This window comes from Cylas formicarius, unplaced genomic scaffold (assembly GCF_029955315.1).
Source record: "Cylas formicarius isolate icCylForm1 unplaced genomic scaffold, icCylForm1.1 PGA_scaffold_2__14_contigs__length_35257938, whole genome shotgun sequence".
Taxonomy (NCBI): Eukaryota; Metazoa; Arthropoda; class Insecta; order Coleoptera; family Brentidae; genus Cylas; species Cylas formicarius.
This window is the reverse complement of record NW_026844319.1, coordinates 19,687,592-19,713,554: the sequence shown is the minus strand read 5'-3', so window position 1 is coordinate 19,713,554 and position 25,963 is coordinate 19,687,592. Positions and strand designations below refer to the sequence as shown.

General features: G+C 33.8%; 1 protein-coding gene across 5 annotated transcripts in view; it reads right to left on the bottom strand.

The window, feature by feature from the left end:
- Window positions 1–6,072: 6,072 nt before the first annotated feature.
- The window catches only part of LOC132698225 (limbic system-associated membrane protein-like), a 225,829-nt gene continuing 205,938 nt past the window's right edge, over window positions 6,073–25,963 (bottom strand). For all 5 annotated transcript variants that reach the window (XM_060664182.1, XM_060664183.1, XM_060664181.1 and 2 more), the window contains 5 exons: window positions 13,989–14,163; window positions 9,789–9,991; window positions 9,479–9,731; window positions 7,043–7,078; window positions 6,073–6,948 (listed from right to left, as the gene is read on the bottom strand). In XM_060664182.1, coding sequence (XP_060520165.1) covers window positions 6,830–6,948; window positions 7,043–7,078; window positions 9,479–9,731; window positions 9,789–9,991; window positions 13,989–14,163 — 786 coding nt within the window. In that variant the 3' untranslated portion in view covers window positions 6,073–6,829. The remainder of the gene's footprint in view (window positions 6,949–7,042; window positions 7,079–9,478; window positions 9,732–9,788; window positions 9,992–13,988; window positions 14,164–25,963) is intronic.

Here is a 25,963-nt window from a genome sequence, read left to right as displayed (position 1 = left end):
GCTTTGCTTTGCTTGCCAAACTCAGTCCGTACGATAAATTCATGGACGTATTATGTGTACAAATCTATGTTATTTCCGTATTTTATTTACACAATGTAACGTCGAAGTATCTGTTTTAATTAACTAAATGTTTCTTATTTGTGACAACTCTTTCTAACTTAAAGTAAGGGTAAGTTTTAATGTTTTTACGCTTATGTATTCTACAGAAGTCCGTCGTTTTTAGATTTTTTGAGAAAGACCCAATTTACGGTCGAAACGTCAATATATTTGGACCCCAAGGCCCCAAGAATCTTTAAATTATATATATATATATATATATATATATATATATATATATATATATATATATATATATATATATATATATATATATATATATATATATATATATATATATATATATATATATATATATATATGATGACACTAGATTCCGGGATTTCATCCGTTCGCTTATTGAACTCCGACTGGAATCCTGCAGACGTTTCGCCAAAATCTCACTTGGCATCTTCAATGTGTTCGAAGTATTTTCGGAGCGCGAGCATTGAAGATGCCAAGTGAGATTTTGGCGAAACGTCTGCAGGATTCCAGTCGGAGTTCAACAAGCGAACGAATGAAATCCCGGAATATAGTGTCATCACATTTTTCCATCCGTGAATCAATACGTGAAAATACAAATATACAGGGTTTTTCACTTAAAACTCCGCACGCCAATAAGTCCAAAACGAAAAGAAATATTTAATTTATGTAAAAAGTAGTCAAAGTGTGGGGTCAAGTAGATATTTCCTAAAGTTTAAAAAATTCGACGCCTGCAAAGAGCTGGGCGTCGCGACGCGTCGAAAAATTATTCGATTGCAGAGACTTTGGAAATACGCGCATACAAAAGTACATATTATTTAAAAACTTTTTTGTTATTTACTCAAACTTATTTACTTTACCCGTTTCTAAGTTATACCGATTTAAAGTAAACATTTCTTGATTAATAAAAAATGTGATTAACGCTTATTTTTACAAGTATGCCATGAATGTTAGTTACTATTGCAACCATTGTTATCGCAGTTGTTTTAAGTGCGTACTTTTTTTCCTCTGAAAATTATCCAGTCTGAACGCTTTACGGATACCACTGGTAATTAAAAAAAACTGCCTTTGCGATAAAAAAATTAAAAGCCTTAATCAAATTATGATTTTAAAGAAAATCATTGGAACTTATTTAACACTTATCTCGTAAACAAGTTCACTATCGCCATTTGTTTAAATGAAATGTTTTTCTAAAAAATACCACATTAATGGCACGTTGAAATATAGAACACCAAACGCTATTAATTTATTTGACCTTGTATCGTGTTTTATATTAACTTTTACTATTTTGCCGCAAATGTAGTATTCCGAAAACGAAGATAAATTTATACACTTTTTCATGGGTTGCAAATCACTTGCATTTGGATTTAGCAACTAATTAAAACCGCTGCTTACCATTTTACAAAATTAAAAAGGAGCATCAGCAGTTAGAGCAACGTCTTCTTATCTGCTTACAAACAGAGGATGCGTTCTAGTTACTAAATAACCGTAATTCCTCAGCGTTGGATTATTGTAATCCTAGCTGCACAGGCACTTAGGACCGCAAATTGTTCCTTCACGTATCAGAACGTCCACTCTTTGGTTTATGGTGTAGATTTCTGTTAGCAAATTATTGTCCGTAACAGTTTCCGTTTACTTTGGATCTCTGTTGTAACGGATCAAGCGCTACGGGTTGGAATTCACATTACGGACGGATTAAGATAATGAGACGGCAAATGTGGCGTATGAAGGCTATCGCATCGTCTTCGCCCAACACCGGTTCCTCCGCTGACATAAGATACACGGTTAATTTGGCTCGCCAAAGTTGCAGGGTTGCCGAGATTTACATATCCTTTGTAGTTAAGTGACGACAGAACTAGTAAACCGGAACGAAAATTAACAACGTAATACTCCAAACCGAACTAGATTGCCTGTCGAAATTCACGACCGGTTACGTTAATTAACCTGTTACCGTCGCCGGTCCTACGTTAGCTTCGATGAGAATTTGCGTAATTTTATTAATTCCTAGTTCTCTATTGGTTGTTTCGTCACGTTGCCTCTGAAATGCCGTTTACGCGTTATCCGCTATTTGGCAGTATGGTGGACAAAAAGTAAAATCGAAAATATACATGACTTTTTAGAGGAAAAGTGATGTAATGCGCTTCCCGTTCCACGATTTTGATGTACACGTGAAATGGAATGGAAAATTTCAGTATTTAAAGTAGATAGATTACAAGAAGGCATTTAGAATTTTAAGTTAATAGGAATAATAATAATATACCTTTATTTAAGGTGTATATATACATTAAATAGTATGAAAAAATAACCATAATTAACCATACATTATTTAATTTACCCACAACATAAATAACGTGCGAATCCCAAGTCAACATATTGTACAGAAATATCCCCAAGGATTTGTTTGTATTTTTTACTTCTAGCCATGGATATTTATAGTTTTGGTTCCACTACTTTGCACGCGTTCGTCTTGAATAATGTTATATTTACTTTGTTATTATGTTCAACTGATTTCATAAAGTTCCTGGCAGTGTCCTTTAGAATATTTATATTTATATAGTGTCAACTAAGAAAAAAGGTTTATGGTCCGCATAGTTCGTTATTTTGCAATTTTCTACTAGTGTTAGCAATTCTGTTATGTTATTTATGTAAATTATAAATCAAATAGGACCAATGGCGCTTCTTTGTTGGGTTGTCAACGCGACAAGAACGGGGCCTGATATCCCTCGATCCCAGCCTGTACATATAAATATATAGATAAAGACACCCGAATAATAGAAAAGCTGTACTGGGGACAAACAGCTGGAGCAAAAGCCGGCACTAATATCAAAATTCAGGTGTGAACGTTTTGCTTAATGCTTACTCCGATACAATTTTTTTTAAAGTCTTGTGGCGTACAGAGTTAAGATGAACGGCATTCTTTGAATACCATTAGCTTTGCTGATGAGACTGTCATCATAAGCAACACCATGAATATCTGACAACAATTATTAAACAAAAATCAGGATAGTTAGTTAAGAGTTCGGAATAAATATAAATGTTAAAAAAAAGTGTCTGACTTTTAAATAGTAGCCTGATGGGAGAGTAATAGAACGCAGCTTAAATATTTGTGAACAGATACATTAGACCCAAAAGTTAAATGAGAACACTTTTTTGCGACGATAACCTTGACCTTAAATTTCGGCAGTGTATGGTGAAGTGCTCTATTTGGTCAGTTCTTAAATATGGGGTGGACCTTAAAGTTAAGCCCAATAATGCGGCTAGAAGCATTTGAAATTTGGATTTACCGTAGAATGCTGCATGTTCCGTGGACCGACCTGCTGACCAATGATGAAGTGTTGAGATGAGCCAGGGAGGAGCGACAAATAATTGTAATGGGAAAATGACGCGAAATTGCTGACCTTGGCCACATCTTACGTGGATAAAAGTACCATCTTCTTGATTTAATCGAGAAAGTAAAAATAGAAGGCAAGCGGGGTAGGGGACGAAGACAAAACATCAGGGAATGGACGGGCATCCAGAAAGCTGCAGACCTCCTCAGCCTTGCGGAAGACAGAGCCGCGCTCTCTGCAGTAATCGTTTACGTTCGGGCGAACTGGCATGGCACTTGAAGAAGAAGAAAACACGATTGTAGTTTGTAGAAATGGGCTTTAATTATTACTAATTAGTGGAAGTATAGTATTAATTAGTGGTAATATTAAGTAATTTGAACAAATTTTGAGGTAACTAGGTGGATTTACGTGGTAATAAATGATATAAAGCACACGAAGAAAATTCGGAAATTAGATTCTGCCGAAATTGAAAAATATACTTACTATGAGATAGGGAAACATAAGATGATATATTGGAAAAAGATAGAGCATGGGTTGTTCTTGCACAATTTTTTTTCCAAAATTACGTAATACCCGCACAAACTAATATACTTACATACCTACATCTCAAAAGGCGAAGTTTAACTTAAGATCCTGATCTCAGCTGCTCAACATTTCTCGAATATTACATTAACAATAAACCGGCAGCTATAGTAATAAGAGTGTAAACATTAAACATTTTAACAAATGCACCCTAATTTTCTTCCTTAATACTAGAACTGATCAAAATATGTACTATAATATTATAAAGTTTAACCGCAATATAGCTAAAACAGCGTTGAATTTACAAGAACTGGACTGGGGCATATCCAGAACATTTTCTTCCTTAGAGAGACACCGCAAATTTCATATCGAACAAAAACACACACAACGATGCTTTAATTACGTTGGTAAAGAATATTTCGTAACCTTAAATTTAAGAATTGCTAATAAAAATTGAAAAAGCCTTTTCAATTTACATTTTTTTCCTGATATACAAACGTTGTTAAACATTATTTTAAAAATTCGTATTGTTTGTACTTATTATCCTCGAAATGTAGGTCAATTAATAGATAGAATATTCAGAAAGTTGTGTTTACGTACCTGTAGAAACAAGACCATCGCGATGGTGATGACAGTGTTGTTAGTTTTTCGAGTATCCATAACAACAACGGTTCGATATACGAGGATTGAGTTTTGAGCACGACACTTACCGGTGATAGCGTCGTCATAATCCAAATTACACCGTAATGGACTCTTCGATGCACATTAGACAAAATTAATGCTTTTAAGAGTCAGCGCTAGCGTGTCCTCTTTTGACCACAGGTCCTGAGGTACTGCCCGAAGATTATTGCTCACCAGTCTTACATTAATTTACTCGAAGATAAAAGCTTTCTTCAATAAAACAAATAGAAGAAAAGAAATAAAATAGTTATATTCGAGATTGCCTATATGCTATAAGTAAAAAGACGGACATTTACTAGTAGGAGCCGTTTCATCCATTTCAAAAATATTTAATTAACTTAATAATTTAATTTATTTATTGTTAAGTTTAAAAATACATATACCCCATGTTATATAAGCCCCATACACCATATACCGGCCTGTATGTTAATATTTTTTCGGATCCCAAGCTGTTGCCACTACATGTAATTTATTAGTCTTAGGGAAGCAAAACGAGTTATACGTACTAATAGTGTATTATACAACAAGTGTAGTAAATGGCATTTGAGTCACGAGTGAGTTTACCAAACGTGTTGCTACTACACTTTTTATAAGACCGTTAGTTTTTCGGTAAATTTTTGCAAAACAACACGAGACGGCAGAATTGACAAACGTCGTGCGGTAAAATCTCCGAAACCATCCGATTACTGCCCAACCCGTGCGATAATATCGCGGAAATATCCGTGGCTCTGATCTGTGGGGCAAGAAACTCACATGGAAAAGGGACGCGTTTCGCAAGCTAGATCGGAATATAATAAGGTATTTTGTCTACTCCCTTCTGTAAAATACCTAGTTACTTCGGACATTTCCGCACGGGTTTGAGAGTAATCGGATATTTTCGGAGATTTTACTCCACGGCTTGAATTTTGACGTTTATCAATTCTGTGGTCATGTCAGTGAATGTTGTTTTGCAAAAAAACTCGTGAGTCAAATTCCGTTTATAGCACTTGCATAATATGCTATTACAGACGGGAGCAGAGAAAACCATTCTCCAAGAATCATCAACCTGGCGAAGACTTCCCTTTTAGATGTCTAAGATATTGTTGCAAACACTCAAACATTTAATTTTTCAAAGAAACTTCCACAGACTACTGTAATGCATTTTACAAAACTTCTGGATTCCTCCTGCGTCAGATTTTGCTTAGTCGAAATTGCTGACGTTTCGCCAATCATCCTGTTGGCTTCTTCAGAGTTTCAAGCTGATGATTGGCGAAACGTCAACAATTTCGACTAAGCAAAAACCGACGCAGGAGGAATCCAGAAGTTTTGTAAAAAGCACTCAAACATTTAATTTTGATATAGATATGGCATAAATTATATTTCATATATCTTACAGGTGCATTTATTCCAAATTTGGAAATTGGAAGAAGGAAACGAACACAAAGGTGCATTGAGGCAAACATGGAATATAAATACTGTTTATTTGCTGCTTATCGATCCCTGTACAAACCATATATGACTCTGTCTAAGAATATTATAATTTTGCACTTCGTCAATCAGCCTTAAATTTGGTTCCACCTACAACTGCTACAAATTTTACGTTTATTTACATATTTACTATAAATGCCGTTTAAATTAGAAGCTTGTGGCTTCATGAATTGAAATACTTTTTAAATATTCGGACGCACCCTATTGGATCACAACATTTATAAGCAGAATTTCTAATACATCAATTATTTAAAAAACCAATTAAATTATGGATTAATCGAATCAGTGTCGCCGCTTTTTTATTAAAACAAATTAACAGGAAAATTTAGAGTCAAACTGTACATGGTTTGGCTTTTACCAATAATAATTCTACATATTAAGAATATAATATTGAATAATAATATTTACAGAAATGCGTGCAATATTAAGTCTAACATTATTATTATTGAAAAGCTGGGTGATATTTACAAATTTTGATGTTATACGGTACATATTATTGGGAGCATTTAAAAAAATATTTTTTTTAATATTGCCAGAATAAAATTTATTTAAAATTAAATACATAGAAGACGAAGTTCAAAACTGTGCAGGGAAATTAGTTTAAAAGGATAGAAACAAAAATTGTATTAATTGCTTCAGGTGGAAAAATTAAATTCCATCATGGTAGATTATACGTGGTCTTTTCAAATATTTTAGAACAAATCTATTCGGAGCAAGTTAGACAGCATAAATTATTGTGTTACTTTTTTAGTTCATCTATAGTTTACGCAAAAAATATAGAGCAAGCCCACAAACTGATAATATGGCGGCGGTGTTGGAGAACAAGCGTTAAATGTGCTGATGCCGAAAAAATCTTCCATTGAGCTAGGCTCTGAAAAAAATGTACCATAAAGGTCGTATCAGTCATCTATCGTATGTATCGAAGAAAGCAATAGTAACAAATAAATATAAAATATAAAACTCACCATTTTGTTCGAAACTGCTTCGGATATCTGTTGTATCTGAAAAAAAAAAAAATTTCATCTTACAAATGGTTTTGTGATTTAAATCTGAAGATTTTTTTTCAGTAGTAAATCCATAGTATCAAAAGTAATAACGACATTAACAATTTTCCGATGCAAGAAATTGACCGGGTAACTTCTATAGAATTTTTGAGTGAAAAGTTACTAGTATAAAGTCTGAGAGTGAGAAACGATATATAGGTAGCGCCTCCTGCAAGTCAGACCTAAATTAAAAACAAATTCAAATTCAAATTACTTCGAAGAAATCTCCAGGTAGCAAATTTCGTTCAGAAATGGGCATTATTTACGAAGTTATGCAAAAAAAAACAAATTCATTTTTTTTTATTATTATTATTTATTGTTTATGAGAAATTGCATTTTTACAACAAGAAATCCCCATCGGACGATGCTAAAGAAAACAAAATGGTAAACTAATAGAGATCTAATTATAGTTTTATTTTTACTCATTTTTTGGAAAGGCGCTGGTTTTTAATATATTTATAACAAGATACGCAAAAACTTTTTGACTCACGTGAGTCCAATTTTTTAAAAGCGGTAATAAAGGTATTATTATTAGAAAACCCCACGATACGGAGAGCATTATACATGGGGAAAGTCAATAGAAGGTGGTAAATTGTTTCAAATTGTTTGGTGTTACACGTGGAGCAAGTCTGAAGAGCAGTCTTTTAATTATGCGATAATTTTTAAAACGGACATTGGCAATTGGAAATTTAAATAGATGGGTAATAGATCAGAGGGTGCAAAGCCTCAGTAAAAATTCATGTCGTGTGAATCGACTTCAATGTTGATAGCTGCTTCAAAAAGTTCTCATTTAACACATTCTAAGATGTCATACTTTTGCCGTCTGATGGACTGCTCCACCACTCACCATAACCCAGCTCACGAAACAGCTCTCTAATCTGACATGCCCAGTTGAATTTGGTGTGCCCTGTGTTATTGATTAGAGATTGCTGGGGATTAAAACACAGTTTCGGGAGACGACTCTCGTTCATTCTTAACATTTTCATAAGAAAGCAGGGGCAAGATTTAAATTAAGTAATTAATTAAATTAAGTGTGTGAAACCTCTTTCAAGGAGAAGCAAAGCACCTGAAATTGATTTAGGAAGTAACAAAATCTTTTTAAGTATGTCGGTATAACCTATGCCCTAAACTGGAAGACATCTGGAAAAAACATTTAGTATGTTTTTTTGGTATATTTTTTGAATTGCGTCCCAAGATTATAGCTGACTCCCTCTCTCTCAGCATCGCTGCGTGACTCGCTTTTGAAACTGTTCTGTCTACCAGTTCTCTAAACAAAGAGGAAAAAGGGAATGCCATAAAAATTACTAAAGAAGAGCTATGGCTGGGTTTCTGAAAGGGAGTTACTAAAGCACATAACTTTAGTTTTTTGAGCATTGATTGTAAGAGAATTTTCGTTTGCCTACCTGGCCAGACAAGTCAACATTTTTTCTGTAATTGGCCCTCTGATTCAACTAATAAAGCGTCTGCGGAGGTCAGTAAGTTGAGGCTATGAATCGCGTCAATATTAATTTTTACTGTCGCCACTTCATAAAGGCTTTTGATTATTGAAATATACCTAGAACTAATGCCGGCGTGATACAGCTTGTTCCAAAGTAGAGTATGAGTGATCGAATCAAAAGTTCGTTTAAAATCAACGAAAGCTACAAAAACCTTTATTTTTTCGGTCTAAGTTGGAGCTAAATTACCGAAGATAAAACATAAACGCCGCGTCCAGAAAACCTGACTGAGATTCGGGAATTGCGTGTGTTCTTTCTGCCCAGTTCAAGAGCCTTTTTAACAAAATTCTCGTAAATAGTTTTGCGGTGCAACTAACGATAGGGCGATAATTTGTGGAATCATCAAAGCTGCTTTTTTGTGTAACATAGACAACAGCACTTGACCCCAAGATGAGGGGACCGTTCGAGACTGAAATATGTTATTAAATAGTGAACGTAGATACAATAACCAACTATCCGGTAGATTTTTTAAAAGTTCGCACGGTATTAGATCTATACCTATTGGACATAAATTGTTTTAAAATTGTTTTGATATCATCGACAGTTATACTAAAATCAAGTAAAGGATCTGAATCGTTGAAGAAGTGTGTGTCATCTATAACACGCGATGTTCAGAAATCGGAATTATTTAGAAAGTTATGAAAAAAAAAAAACAAAATCAAAATTAAAACCCCATAACTCGAATACGAATCGTTTTACACCGCAACTCGTTAACACCTTATGAAAATAGCACCCTGTATAATGCATAGAAAGGAAAACGAATTATTGACTTTGGCGCGCAATTCACTTCTGATAATAATTTACTATTAACTCAAGTAGAGAAAACAGTATTTAAAAAAGCGACCAAAACATTATTACTTACCTCGGTCGGTAGTTTGAAATGCAAAAGACTTGGACACGGGACTCCATCCGAATTTGTTCCGGGCTTGAACTTTGGCCTCGTAATGTTGTCCGGCTTCTAGTCCGCGGATAACGTAGCTCATTGATTGCATTCCGTTGCTGTACGTCCGAGACGCCGGAAGGATTACATTGCTCCAGTCGGCACGCCCCCTGCTGTTGGTTCTGCCATAACCGTACCCCACGCTATAACCCACTGCCGAGTACGTTCGGTTATCCTGGAAGCAATCAAATGTCGTTTTCATCCGTCTCGCGATTTGAAGGAACGAGCTTACTCGAAGTGGGAATCTTCTTTGACTTTGGTGGTGCAGCGGCTGGGGATGACCGTCTTCTCCGCTCGAAATGCCATCGGGAAGTCTCCTGAACAATAGCTGGTATTCTTCTATCGGACTCAAAGACTCTACCGCCCAGCTTATGTTATAACTCTCTTTGTAGTTGCCGACGGACGGGCTTCTGAAAATCGCAGCTTTCGGTGTTCCTGTAACAGTAAGGAATGACAAATATTGTTATGCCGATGTAGAAGGATTTTTATGAAATTTGGGTAGTTGTGGTTTGTTTGTTAGTTATGTTTGCTTCCAGACAAAACAAATTAGTGCCTCACCGTGGTCTAAGTCGCCTGAAAACCAGTCGTAATAGGTAAATACAAAATTCCTGTCTGGGAATTTCAATAAAAAGGTCAATTAGTAGAGGGTCCAGCCTACCCCTCAACAATCGGGAAGTCCTTAGATATTTGCCTTTTACCACCTTAATTTTGAATGTAATTTAGTGCTTTTCAAGAGTAGTAGTCTTCAGAGACTTTTAGATTGTGACTTTCTTATAAAATAAAGTGAACTAATTTGGACCGAAGTTATTTCCTAGTATGTATGTTGGCATTATGGAACCAACTCCATCAGGTATGTAAATTTTATTTTTAGTTATTTAAAATGGGTAACGTAAAAAATACGTATTTATTAAATTTTTCACTGATTCATTAGGTCCAAATGTGGCATATACCAGTAAATGCCGCACATATTAGGATTTGAACAGAATGACTTAATATCTCTTAAATTTGGTGCAGTTCTGCAGCCAGTTGCCCCTCCAGCCACAGCTGACAGAAAACGCGTTAAAAATATATGCATAAATATATAATGGTTGGTACGGACTGATATTTTAATTTTGAAAAAACAATTAAAATAATGTTGAACACCCTGTATATAAAAGAATAAAGCAAGAATCCGATTATATTGTAATGATTTTCTCGTTCTAAAATTCTAAAATACAGATTTCCCAAAATATAATATACTAGATGCAATAGTGATATTTTGGATAGAAAATTAATATGTTTCTTTGTTGGTGAAGGACCGCCTAAGAAACGGGTTGATTATCTTGGACGTAATGGAAAAATCAGACAGAAGTTAAGTCAACACATGGAAAACAAGTATAGAAATCGCGCTTTTACCAATTTCTCGTGTAAAAACAGCGGAAGAAGTTTTCAATAGATTTCTTGTATCGTCCGATCCTCACATCTCTAGCCTTCGGAAGCTTCCAAAGAAAAAACTGAAACATCTTTCAGCTGAAACCCTACAAACGTTAATATCGAGCGGTTCTCAAGATGACTTTCAAATTGATTCCGAGTTGAGTGAGAGTGATTCAGAATAATAATTGGTTACTAGTCATTAATTTACCTTAATTAGTAATAATTAAATTTCGAGTAATAATTTGTAAATAGTCCTTAAATTTAATTTAAAATTTATAAGTATATATAATAATTATCATATATATAAATTTAAATTTAATTAAAAATACCTGAATACTTTTAAGTAAATTGGATCGAATTATTTTTATTACAATTATAAATGAGATAGCGAGAAGGGTCAAAGTTTAAAATACCCTCCAGATGCCTAAGAAATATTGAATAATCTGTGACAATTAAGGCACAATTTGAAAATATTTTCTAAATCTGGTTTCTCAATATAACCTTTATAATTATTATTTATTACATTACATTAGCAATTACAAATTAGCAAAATGTCTGCCATCTTGTAAATGACTTTTTTTTTATCATATTAGGGATCAGAGAGCTTATACTAATTTTGGTAAAAATACAACAGTACTGGGATTTTTGACCGAAAATTTAATAATAATTTTTGAGACCACCGTGGCCTCTAGAAAAGAGCATTAAAACAATTACAGGAATGAGGTAGTAAAAAAATCTTAAGAAATATTTCATATGATCCCAGAACTATCAAAAACTAAGCGGAACCAATCGGAACTGAATAAAACAGAACAATCCAAAGTGGTAGAAGATTTTTTGTTTATACTTCAATCAGATTTTCAAATATGAAACGTGCAATTAGAACTAAGCACTAAGCATAACAAAATAAAACCTACCAGCACTAACCAAAACTGACCGCTACTCAGCAAAACTAACGAAGAGTGACTGAAAGTCACTCAAATCGGAAGCGGAACAAAACAAAACTAACAAGAACTAAAACAAAATTAACCAGAACTAAAACAAAACTCACCGATACTAAGCGAAACTAACCGAAACTAAACAAAACCAACCAAGACGAACCGAAACAAACTTAAAACTGACCAAAACAAAGTTAACCAAAACTACCCAAAGCTATCTAAGCTATCCAAGTCTGTCTTTAGAAACAAAACAACCATTTCCCGCTAAAAATAAATTTATTATTATTATTATTATATTATATTATTAGCGGCACACACTAACCAAAAAACATATTCGAGCTGTTTTTCCGCAGTTAATTTTTATTATACGCAGATAAACCCCAACGTAAAATATATCGCAAGCCGCTGCACTCGGACAAATTGCAACTGATTAGTAACGATTTAGTTTGGGCCATGAGGGCAACAAATGCGGTCGTAAAGCAAAATGGGGTTATTCCACAGGACTCTCTCATTCCCCTTGATTGTTCTTTGCAACACACATAAATCTTAAGGGATAATTGGATGCTGTTTTTTGCTTGCAATGCAACACAGATGATGTCTGTCGGTTTATTTCCTCTATTTTGACGCGTAGTGTTTGGATGGCAAATAATTTCGGACAAATGGCTATCGATTTGATATTGTTAAATTACTAGAATTACTGGTGGTTTTAGCTATTTTTAAGGCTTGTTCTTTGTTATCCGAGAAAGTGAAACGGCACTTTCAGAAACTAGCGGAATCACATATTTTCAATTGGCAATTTAAATAACTGGATTACAATTATAGTTTGCTTTGATTTCAACAAGAAAAATTAAAAACTTCTTGTAGTTCACTTACACTTCAAATTCAGAATTTTCCCTTTCCCAGTGAATGCGTTGAAATACAGAATGAGATCTGCGTTGGGCAAACATTTTTAGATCAAGCAAAACTACTGATGTTTATCATTAAAATGTTTGAATAATAAGACGAAAAGCTATTGATTATGTGATACAAATCAACGGTTTATTTATTTATTTATATTTTACAGGTCATTCAACGCGCAGACGCAGCTAACCCATTACAGAATGGCACAAAATGGGGTTATACTATTTAACAAAATCCGGAAAGTGATCAATCAATTTCTTATCTCTATAATAAAAACAAAGGTTAGATTTATATCAATTATAACTACAAGCGAAAGAAGTTTACATACGTTTGTTTTAAATAAACAGAGGCTTAAGTTAAACATTTCTATATCTATGCCGTTTTGAAAAACACAATTATTACAAGTACAAGTACATCTACGACCTAAATCGCCCAATAGAAAACGCTAATCTCGTTCGCACCTGATACCACCATTTACAGAAAAAGAAAAATCCACAAGGTTATTCACCACTTTGTATAGAAAAGCCTCATCGAGACATCAAAACAATTTCTTCGAGTTTCAAGTTAGTTCAAATTTTCAAATGCAAACTTTTCTGCGTACTAGTAAAAGTGTCGATCTCTATAGTTTAAGTTTTCAAGGTTTTCTATGCTTTCTATTTTGGTGATATATTTACTATAAATAGGATTTCAAACGGTGTGACTGAATGCTGAACCCTTTGGTAGTTCTTAAAATGAAGCCAGATTTCTCAAACATTTTTTAACAGTTTCGATATGATCCTCAAAGTTTAACTGGGAGTAAAGAACAGTTCCCAAGTCGTTTAATCGCTAAACACTGTTTATTCTCAAGCATTAAGTTAATATCTATAAAAACCTTTTTCCTTGTAAATAGAATATATCGACATTTATAATTTAAGGCGGTATTTAATTTAATTGATTTGAATGTAGATTACAGTGGGAATAGTTACATATCGTTAACCTGATTGCACTTTACAGAAAACAAATTCTGATCAGAGCAGTAGAAAAAACTATTCAAACTCTGTATTTCATTCTGGTCTCTCCATCTCTTCGAATTTTTTTTATTAGTAAAATAGTATCGAAAATCGAACATCCAGCAGAGACGTTCCCTAAAATGCCCTCCCAATTTCTTTTCTCACAAATAAACCGTATTAGGCGGTAAGTCTTACCAGTCAGCTGAATGCTCTTCCTTGTTTTTCCCAGCTGGTTGTCGGCGACGCAAGTATAGTTCCCGAAATCGGATCGATGCACTTTTCGGATAACAAGCGTGTGCCTGGATCCTCGGGATTCCATTATCCGTCTTTCCGTTGTGTCCAATTGCATCGTATCTCGATACCATAAAACCTGGAACAAATATATTATACACGTCATAAATTTTATCACGACATGTCCGCAAATCCGACAGAGGATCATTTGTCGGAGGTTTTGTCGGTCGCCGACACACGGACCTTTAATATGTTGTTTTTTAATTAAAAACGTCGAGTTTTCAAAACAGAACGTAGTTTTCTAAATCGCATTTAATACTGTAGCTTATATCAATTTCACAAGGTGCCTGGATGTGGGACCAACAACGCTAGACAGACATTATTATAAACATTGAGATAGGACACTGCAGAGTTAAAGTGCTTAGCGTTCAAGATACAGCTTTACACCTTGTATATCATGCAACTTTGGTTGTCATAAGAACCTCAGGCTGGAATTATTACTAAAAAGAGGAAATTATATTTTCGCGAGCAGCTTTTCGTTGTGGTGTACACATTTGCGGTGATTAGTGGAAACTTTAAGCAAGGTCATTAATAGAATTATGCTGATATAATCTGTCTCAATCTTCATCGTGCTTGCTTTTGTCCTCAATTATGGAAGTTATGGTCTGTTCATAGATATAACAAGGTGACCAATTGCTTTTGAATGGGATTATCCAAGGGTGGTCAGTAACATACAATGCAACAAGATTATTACCTAAAGTTTCGGATTTTAAATTCAGGTAAAATTGTGGTCCGTAATAGAAAATAATTTTATACCTACCTGTGTATAATATTCTTTGGTTTGGTATACGATTTAGTTTAAGTTTATTAGTAATCATTCTTATTTCGTGTGTAATACAGCATGTGTTGAATCGTGTGCGAATTATGCAAAATATGTGCGAGTCTAGTGTATCTCAGGAGATGCTCCCGCCCAAATGTAGAAAACACTATTCTATTGAGACTAAGGAAGTTATAGACAATGTTTATTTGACTCTTTGAGCTTTAGAAGAAATAGCCACATTGACGAAAATTCCAACATCAACTCTATGGAAAATTATGAATAATCCCATTTCAGCGAGGAAAAAAAGAAGCGATGCTGACATTTTCTCGAGTGTAGATGAGAATGATTAAGATATAATACGACGTAAAATTTACCAGTCATACGAGGAACAAAGCGGGCCTAAATTAGATATCTTAATTAGAAGGCTTGAAAAAGATGAAACCGGTGTTAAATGTGGCAGAACTACCTTATGCAAGTGTATTCAACACATGGGTTTTAGATTTAAAAAAACTGACAAAAGGCAAGTTTTAACGGAATTTTTAGAATTCGGAAATGGCGACTAGAATATCTAGAAAAAAATAGGATTTACAGAGAACAACAAAGGCCAATTATTTACTTGGATGAAACATGGTTCGATACTTATGATAACCCGGAAAAGGGTTGGGTTGGCTCAACTGATCAGGTGTAAAACAAACGCGCTATCAAACAGAGGTAAAAGAATAACTATTTTGCATGCTGGCTCTAAAGATGGTTGGATTCCAAATGGGCTTTCTCTGTTTGCGAAAAATATTAAAGATTCTTCTCTGGATTACCAATGAAGACACCACCGCTGATTTATTTGAAAATTGGTTTAAAAACAAACTAGTTTGAAACATTCCTCCTAATATCGTAATTGTAATGGACAATGTAAGTTATCACAGTAGACAGTTGACTAAAACTAAAAAATAACTACATTGATTTTCACGAAGATTATACCAAAAAGCAATTAATTGAGGTTCTACAAAGCTTGAACCTACAAAAGGAATACGTCTGTAATAATTATGCAATACAGGGGCATACAGTTTTAAGGCTTCCACTATACCACTGTATATCTAATCCCATTGAACATGTTTGGCACCAACTGAAATCTGTCATCCGTCGTAACAATGTTTTTCCCCGTGTTAACTCCAAATTCCTCAAACTTATACAAACCGAAGTTTTTAACATCCCTCCACAAAGTTGTGCAAATTCTGTTAAACATATAGAAAAAGCAGAACAATCGTATATCCATATTGCAAATAATATAAAACAAATAATAATTAGAACAGGCGATGATAGCGATAGTGATACTGATCTATTATGTGAATAATTTTAAGTAATTTAAGTAGGTAATAAAAATAATTTGTAATTTTATTTTACATTTAAATATAAATACATACATAAATAAATAAATACTGTTTTGTATCTTTCCTAACAAAACCTGTTCGGCGATATTTCATTCTTACAGCTTGCCCGGGTCTTTCCTTAATTCGTATCAGTTAGTCACTTTCTTATATCTATGAACAGACTATACCTGCCAAAGTTAACCCGGGTTCAGTAGGTATTAAAGGACAGAACATTGGGGATGGACTTTCAAAGGTTTTCATAATTTTTTTTTGTTTATTTAGCTGGGTATAATCTTATTAAATTACACTAACAAAAAACAATGACATTAAATCTAATCCTCTCAATTGGTATGTTATTAATTTTTTTACATAACATTTTTTTATATAAAACTGATACTTAAAATAGGAGCAACATTTTCTGAGCCGATCTTTGAATTTATTTGTTTCCACAAATGCTTTAAAATTTTTTAAAGGATTGTTTTGAAACCATTCTTCTAATAGTTTGGTTGTATCTTCATGATAATCCAAGGTGGAATCCTTCATATTCTTTGCAAACAACAGCAAGCAGTTTAGGATAAATCCTTCCTCTGACTCAGAGTTTGAAGGTGCTTTCGTCAGAAACATTTGAGTGGAATAAACCATGTTTCATCAAGGTAAATTATGGATCTATATCTTTTAATTTCTCCAACTGTGTAATCTGTGTGAGTCCATTACTACTTGCCTTTTGTCTTTGTCTTTGTACTTAAATCCCATCTATAGAGGGTGGCAAGGCTTATATTTATATTGGTTTCAGCTTCTTTTTCAATTTATCCAAGGTATCAACAACTTGGGGTTGATAAAATTTTCCTTATTAGGTCCTGATCACTATGAGGCTATACGGTGAGTTTGAAAATCACTACGTTTATTCCTTTTTTTCAATTCTCGACAATATAGGCGTTTTTGAGTGTTGACAGGTTTCTTTTAAAGCTCATTGTTAAAGAATTCCTCTACTGATTAAAGTTTTATACACATTTTTCACGGCCTGTTTTGCAACAACCGACAAATGGTTTCGAGGCGACACGAAAACGCACAGTAAAAAAGATTATTCAACACTGCCACAAATGGTCAACACTTAAGAACTATAGCCTTGCCGCTTAAGTAAGAATAATTTTTTTGTTAATGGAATTACCTAATAACAATTGGTAATAACATTGTTAAAACTTTATTGGATATATTTTTTTTATGTAATTAAGGTAAATTTGATCGAAAATATATGTAACTTAGCTTCCGTAGAAATAGAAAAATATGAGGGACGATATATTGGAAAAGTCCAAAACAACATTAATAACTAAATATCTATTTTTAACGTCAGCAGTTTGATTTGTTGGTAAACTTTGTGAGTGTCCGTCACTGCGATTACTTATATATAAGATATATTTCTTCCTTTGACTACATTTTTTGTTGTAATGTCAAAACGGCTTTTTAATATCAAAATGAGTATGTGTAGTGGTGTGGTGGTGGTGTAGTAATTAAATTTATTTTATTTTACTTATTTGTAGTCAAATTTGTTCACTTATTTTTATATTTTCTTTCTTATTAGTGTTATTTTTGTTCAGTTCGAAATATGGACTACTAAATATAATATTTAAAGAGTTTGCTTTGCTTACCTGTCGTTATTTATTTAATAAAAGCAAAATCATTGCAATATTTGCTGGCAATTTAAGTTGTATTTAGTGGTGAATCTTTAGGTAATTTTTGATAGAAGTGGTAATTTAGTGCACAAATATCCACTACCGAAATCCCCCTCGTGTTATGTTAGTTAAGCTTATATATCAGAAGTAAATATTTTAAAACAGATTCTATTAGATTTTCAAACTTTTTGCGTATCGAACGAAAAAAAAGGTATTTTTAGGATGAACAACGACAATCTGTAAGATGAAAGGGGCGTTAATAGGAAGCCTCTCTATATCTAGAATTTGCATCGTTTGTCGGTTTCATTTTGGGGTACTCTGTGTATAAACCCAAAAATCCGTGCTCATATTCAAAGATACTAATTCCGATTTTGGAAGAAAAATCCCGACTTCGGTTCATTCGTTGTTACTTTAAGATAATAGTTTTATGTAAAATAAAGCGACACATACACGCAGGCTAATCCCAAAAAAATTCTTTTTTGAGATAATTTTCCTCTTTTTTTTCACTGGTCTCTTGAACGAGGGCTTTAAAATGTCCCCTTTGTTGCGCCGGACAAAGCGGGCTTTTCAGCGCGAGGGCGCCTCGGACACGAAGGCTCTTGGGGAGGACATTAGGATTTATAAGAGGATTTCTTTATGAATCCCTGTAGTTTATAACTTACCATACGTATATAGGTATAAGACGTCTTTCTCCGGGACCGTAAATACATATTAATAAAAGTTTGCTTGCGCAGGGTGGTCTCTTTTACGCCGTAATATGGCATGAAATTTCAATTACCCAGAGCGCTGCTATTACGTTAGTAAATATAAATCATCGATTAACACAAAAATAAAATTTATATAATTTTGCATTTTTATTTTTGTTTTCGAAACAGGTCCATACATCTGTGCTGTTTTTGGGTGTGTGCAACGTTTTAATGTATTTTAGAAAAAAAAATTGCTCCCATTATATTAGGAAAAAATCGCATTTAAATGCACACGTTGAAAATAAAATTAAAATTACATAAATTAAGAAACAGTTAATCACTAACCCATACGGAAGTATAAAAAAAATTATACAAATTGCGTACTAATTAGTGTGACCAAAAGAGCTCTTAAAACGTACTTTATGAGATTTTTCCAGGTTGTTTTAAATCGGTAAAGTTATTGTTTTTACTTTCGTTTTATGTATTAATTTCCACTGGTATTTATGAAATAGGTATCAGTAAGATGTCGCTAACAGATAGGAATATAAATTTTTTAAAAAACATGTTGAAACTGCACGCGCATACCAAATATTCGTCGGCCATTTTTTGAGATTTAGTTTTTTCCATGTTCCGATGAATATTTATCAGATCGATTCCAGCAAATGCTTCTTGATGATAATACATCTGGCCCATATACATATATCTAAGGGTGTATTTTCGGAGCCTTCATATTTTATAACAAGGGTCCTGATTTTGTTTTTTCAAAGGAACTTACACAGGGTACTGTAATAATTTTTACAAAACTTCTGGATTCCCTCTGCGTCGCTTTTTGCTGAGTCTAAATTGCTGACGTTTCGCCAATCATCCTGTTGGCTTCTTCAGAGCTTGACTGAAACAGTTTCAGTCAAGCAACCAGTAAGTGTCCTATTATTTTTAATCTATAATTTTGTCGAGGAATTATGGAAAAGCATTTGCAAAAATAAGACTTCGGATGCTCTAGCGACAGACAATGGGAATGCCGAATGTAATAATGCATATTCTTTTAAAAACGGCCTAAAAATAAATCGACCTTAATTGCGACCTATGTTTTGCTCTTTATCGGATTTTATAGCGGATTTACATTGGCCAATGCTTCTGTCCCCATTATCTCAGAATATGAAAATATCGAAATAATTTTTGACAGTACCGTTAAATTTAAGATGAAATCTTGAAAAAATCATTCACTAACAAAACTGGTACCTGAGTCTTAAGTAATTACACTAATATTGTCTAGTCCCACGCTCAGCCTACAGCTCGGGGTAGCCTACAGCAGAGAATTCAAAACGCATTAAAAAGAAAGATGATGTATGCCACGCTGAATATTTTACCAACATGCGTAGCACAATAAAATTGCATTTAGCTAATTTTTTGCTCAAATTACTTGAGAGTGGAGCTCCTCAATATTTTTGGGAAAAATTTGTATTCTATTGCTTAACTAAAGCCCCTACACGTACTGCGGTCCTCGTCGCAATATACCAATTGAATATACTGTCATAAGTTCAAAAATATTCAATTCTGCGAATTAAAGTCGTATTGTATTTAAGTTTCATGTAGTCGGTTACAAAAACAGCTCTTCACGATACTGATAAGAGATATTTCTGTTTCATTATATTCTATTCGATATACTCCACAAAGTCCCTTTAGAGTATAGGTTGAGTATATGAACTCTGCTGGAAAGTTACTGGAGCTGTCGGCCAAAGTTTTGAACTACAGTTCACAACTGGTTAATTAGAATCGGAACTAAAATTGTTAGGTCTTAAGGTAAAATCGTGACACTGTGAAGCTTATCGAAATTCGAAATTCGATATATTACTAATAGAATTACGTCCGACACAAGCGCGTAAAGCCGAACTAATGACCCGGGGTATTATCAAACCTTTAAGGACGCTAAATCGAATTTATTGCGGAAAAAACATTCGAACTGACTTAAATCCCTTTGAATATTTAATGAGAACCACATTACAAAGCCTATACCGAAACAAACAGAAGGCATTATCGGGGGCTTTCGGGGGATCAAAGTGTGGGACCCCGCCGGTTTTTATTCACCTGTAATTCGATCTCCTTAAGGAGGAAAAATACCTCATTTATCGGAAACGCTATCACGGAAGGTAAGCAATAAATCAACCCCCTCGTAAAACGTTTTCAATTCGTTAATTAAATAGAGGGTTTATGGGGAAGTGGACGCTTAAACTCCCGAATCGAGTTTCTCTAATCTTGACCACTTTATTCAACAGATTTGATTAGATCGGATTAATCCATTTATTGCAAACAAATTTTGATGTTTTATGAACGGAATACAATTTATTACAAATTATAAAAAATCGTTTTTTTCCTCATTTCCTCATGAACTGCCTTCTCTTGATACTATTATGATGGTTTTAAAGGGTATACCGTCAACATCCCACAAGTTTTCTTCTTCTTTGATGTATAAACAACTTTTCACCTGTTCTATGGGTTCACATGCAAATTGGCTTATTAGAACAGAAATTTTCCATCTTTCATTTTCGTTTTCCTTTGCTTTTCTTTCACTCCGAGTCCATATGAGTTCTGTTGGCTTTAATTCAAAGTGAAATTGTAATTCAAAAAATTTATGTTTGTGTAAATTCAATACAGCTGATAACGTTTTGAACATGTTAACATACTTTACTAACAGTCTCTTGAGCTAGTCAGAGCATATTTAACATTTGGCTAAAGTAATCTTCGAGAACATTATGATAATTTTCCATATTCACTTTCAAGTTTTATCACTCTCAAGTAAAATGAATTTGCGGTTATGCTTTATCCAGGTAAAATTGCTGTACGTTTTCCATGGCAGTTTTGGTTAGTTTTGGTTAGTTCGATTCTTTTCTCTTCTCTCAAATAGCATAATTCGTGTCGTCAAGGCCTTTTGCTGGCCTTCATCGAGTCTTTTTGTATGGTTCTTGACTTACTTTTTACAAAACTTTTGGATTCCTCCTGCGTCGGTTTTCGCTGAGCCGAACTTGCTGACGCTTCGTCAATCGTCCTGTTGGCTTCTTCAGAGCTATGAAGAAGGGATCCAGAAGTTTTGTAAAAAGTATTACAGTAGCCTGCGGAAGTTTCTTTGAAAAATTTCTTCAGTAACATAAATACACTGGATTTTCCAGTTCTAGTTATTCTGCAACAACTTTCATCGTTTTCTTGAATCATCAAACAAAGATTATTATGACCAAGGCAGGCATACACTTCAAACAATTACTTTTTAGTCTACTGATACGGAAGAATTTTCCCAACTTTTATTACCTTTACTCTGCTTTTTTTTCTGCTTTTAGGATAAATATAGAAAAAGCGACTAAAATGAAGCGCCGAACGCAACGTAGAAGATCTCAGGACCCGAAGTCCGCCAGACACATTGAAAACTTGATTTTACCTTTGTCACTTGTCTGAGTCCATACCTTATACATGATGGAATTTCGTTCGCGCGCCAAATCGAAAGAATCCGAAGGGTTCCACGGTTAGTCCGCGTCTTCATAAATAATTCGACAGTCAGAGCTGACGACTAAAACCAGAGAATTTATTTTTGACGTTGTTCCTTTCAAAGCAGCGAAAAACGATTTGGGGTTTTTCCCCGGACTGCCGGGCTGACATTTTTATTAGAGTGTCAATGTTTACATTTTTAACTTCGTCCTGTGTCAGTCTGGGTTTTCTTTAAGTATTCGAGTCACGTCCCTTTAAAAAAAGGTCATTAAGCCGCTTAATTCGTATACGTTAAACATGATTCCTTCATCTGGTTTAGGGACGGATCTTGTTCATTAACTCAAGTACTAATGTTAGCCACGGGCGTCTTAATTATTACGGAAAATTAGGATATAGCATGACAATGATCAATTAGACCTGAAAACTAACCACAAAATGGACACCTAAAATATGAAATATTTATTAACGATAGATTTACTTGCGTGAGTCTCTACCATTCTACCGAGAGAGTTTATTCACATAAAACATTGCAGCCAAAATACAAAGCTTTCAACAAGTTTTATCGAGCTAAAAGCATCAAAGATTCAATCCTATTGGCGAGTTTACAATTCAACGAAACGTCTACCGCAAAATATATTAATCTTGGGAAATAAAAGTTGGAATAATTGGCGTCCAACACCAAGACGAGACAAACTATACTATACGGAATACATCAAAATGACTGTAATTGTTACTAACGGAATTTAGACATGTCTGATAATTCATTTGATAGTCAGGACGGTAGATAGCGTGAAATCTTAAGATTTTTTTTAAATTGTTTATTTTCTATCCAGTTTAATAAATTGTTTTTCAGATTTTAAGGATTTAGTACCTCATTAGGGCAGAACAAATAAGCCCATATCAACCAGAGGAAAATGAAAAGAAAATGTAGGTAAACAGGGTCTAAAGAATACGAGCGCCTGAGGTGAACATCAATCCAACGTTGTTTGCGAGAATGCTCAGTAACATGTACCGGAACATGTCATTGTAAATCCAAAATCTAAATTTTCCAGTGCTGCTGCAACATATTATCTCGGAGTCGAAATCTTTTCAACGAGATAGAAACAGAGAGATTTTTTTTTAAATCCATTCTTCCCAAACGGTGGGAAGTAGAAAAAATTAAAGTTAAAGATCGCACTTGGTGAGGACGAGAATAAATAGGTTGTGGGGGATGTGCGCATGGCGTGGGAAGAAAAATTGGAATTAGCATTTAGGACTCATGTTTTTGAACTGAGAGTGACGGATCTGCTTATCTGGTTGTATATTTTGGTATACTTTTGTTTCCTGGGACAAAAACTTTATAATTATTCCCGCAGAATATTTTATCAAAGCGGTGCTAAACGAGATATTGTAATTAACGTGAGGGGTCGTATTTTGCCCCTTGCTCCTCCAATGTTTGCGAACAATTTCACAGTAACCGCGTTACCGGATAGGTGGCCTTTACGGGATTTCAAGGGTCAGCCAATTTAGGATTTACTGCGAATCGTGCAAAGTCCGACGCCCATCCTTCTCGGGATTATATTTGGGGCATTATTAGGATTTGCTCGTCATAAGAAAACCCGACAGGTTTGGACTGTGAAAGATGCGGGGATCGACCTATATTACTACGGCGCAAAAATTGTGTGCGCAACGATCTATGAAGGATAAGGAACATCTGACGGTAGTAGGGAACGCTTTAAAGCGCATTTGGTACATTAGATTCGAAGACATTTTAACAATGATTCGTCACAAGAATATATACAAGAGAGATATAATTCATTCATAAAATGAATTTGGTTGCCATCCTCTTCCCACATTCTAGGCTTAGAAATATCAAATCTGGGCAACTAAGGGCTTGTATGTATGTATTTCTTTATGTAGCACTTTCTTGAATATATATATATATATATATATATATATATATATATATATATATATATATATATATATATATATATATATATATATATATATATATATATATATATATATATATATATATATATATATATATATATATATATATATATATTCATTACTGATCAAAAAACTTTAAAATAGTGGTTTTTCAGGAGGAGATTTAGAATTACTAAAAAGCTACATTAGTCATAGAAGACACTCTGTGGAAATAAATAGTGTTCTGAGCGATCCTTTGGAATTGACCTGCGGAGTGGTCCAAGGAACTGTCCTTGGCCCAGTCTTTTATATTATATATTAATGACCGTCCTAAGGTCAAGCGCTATTGCATTTGCAGACGATGCAAGTTTTTACCATGAGGCTGATACTTGGGAACATCTAATAGACAAAATACCAGGAAATTTTATAGAATACATAAAATGGTTGACCAACAACGAAGGGATCAACATTTCACAAAAATGGATCTTGAAAATTAATTATAAAAGAGATAGGTGTTATTCAACAACACAAATTTTTAATGAATTGGGTATGCTCGATGCAAGACAACTCTATTTTCAAAAAATAGCAGTCCAAATCTTTTTAAATAAAAGTCAAATTAGAAATTATGAACATCCTTACTCTAGCAGAAACAGAATGGACCAAGGCACTGTCAAACCTGAGGTCTCTAAAACAATAGCACAGATATTTTTCCTCTATCTCTCTGCAACAGTTTCACAAAAAATAATAGGATTGTTTAATAGCAGAACACTTTGATTATTTAAATTCCAATTAAAAACATTTATTAAAACCGAAATAACTAGAAATCCAAAGCATAATAGATTTGAAGAACAGCTAATAATTTAGAATTTATTAATTTGATCCATCCATTTACTTTGCATGCTTACTGGCATGCAATTAGTAATGTAAGGGTTATTATTTATTTACTAGGGACAAAATCCAGATTTATTAATGTTTTTTCTTTTCTTTTTCCAGTGTTTTTTCTTTTTTTATTGCTTCTATCAAAGTTTTTAAAAAAATGCCTTCCAGGTCAGAATTTGGTATAGTTTTAAGTTGTCCAAGTAGTAGTAACTAATAGTATCCTGGGGAAGTATTCAGTATGTATGGTCATTTTTCCACCTACGATGTTACTTTTGTGGAATGAATACTGTGTTTATGGTCTTCGTGGGATGTATTGGTCACATAACATTGTATTTGTATTTTATAGCAATAAATGCTATGTAACAATAAAAATAATGGTTAGAGAAGAATACTATCTGTTCACTTAATTAATAACTTTGTATTTTATTAGTAATAATAAACTATAACGTTTATTTATTAATTCAATTTGAGTTACAAGAAGTAAAAAACAGAAAATTTGTATAAAGTAAATTAAATTATACTTTGCCGAATTTAGATGTTTGATTTCAATTGGTAGCTGACTAGATGTGCTTAGACTAAGAAAAAGAAATAATCTTTTCCAAGTGCTTGTGCTATGTGTACCATGTGCTTTTTTTCTATAACTATAACTTTTGATAATTTTAGAACTCGTAAAGTCTGTTGTGTCTATGTAAAATATATGCTGCTTAGTTTCGCATTTTTGAGTTATTATGTTAACAACAAAAATATTTGAATGAATTATTTTTCCATTTTAGACTCTGTTCTTATTTGAAATTATTAAAAATATATTAGTAGGGTTTTCTCGTCAAGAGGATGAAGACATCAGGTCTATAAATCTCTTACACCGTCTAATGTGCCTTGGAGGTGTAATAATGAGTTTGTGCATATGTGAATTGAATTCTATACGAAATTACAGATTCCTTTTTTATTTTTTTCGTGGGGGTTTGTCTCCAAACGATGTTGTTAAAATTATACCACTTAGAAGAAGAGAATACTCAAATTGAAAATTTGACTATTTGACTATGAAATTTGGTGCGACTAACAATGTAAAATTGGTGAAACACGGTGCTGAATTCAATTTTAAAAAGAAACCCTTACCTCGGACTGTATAATA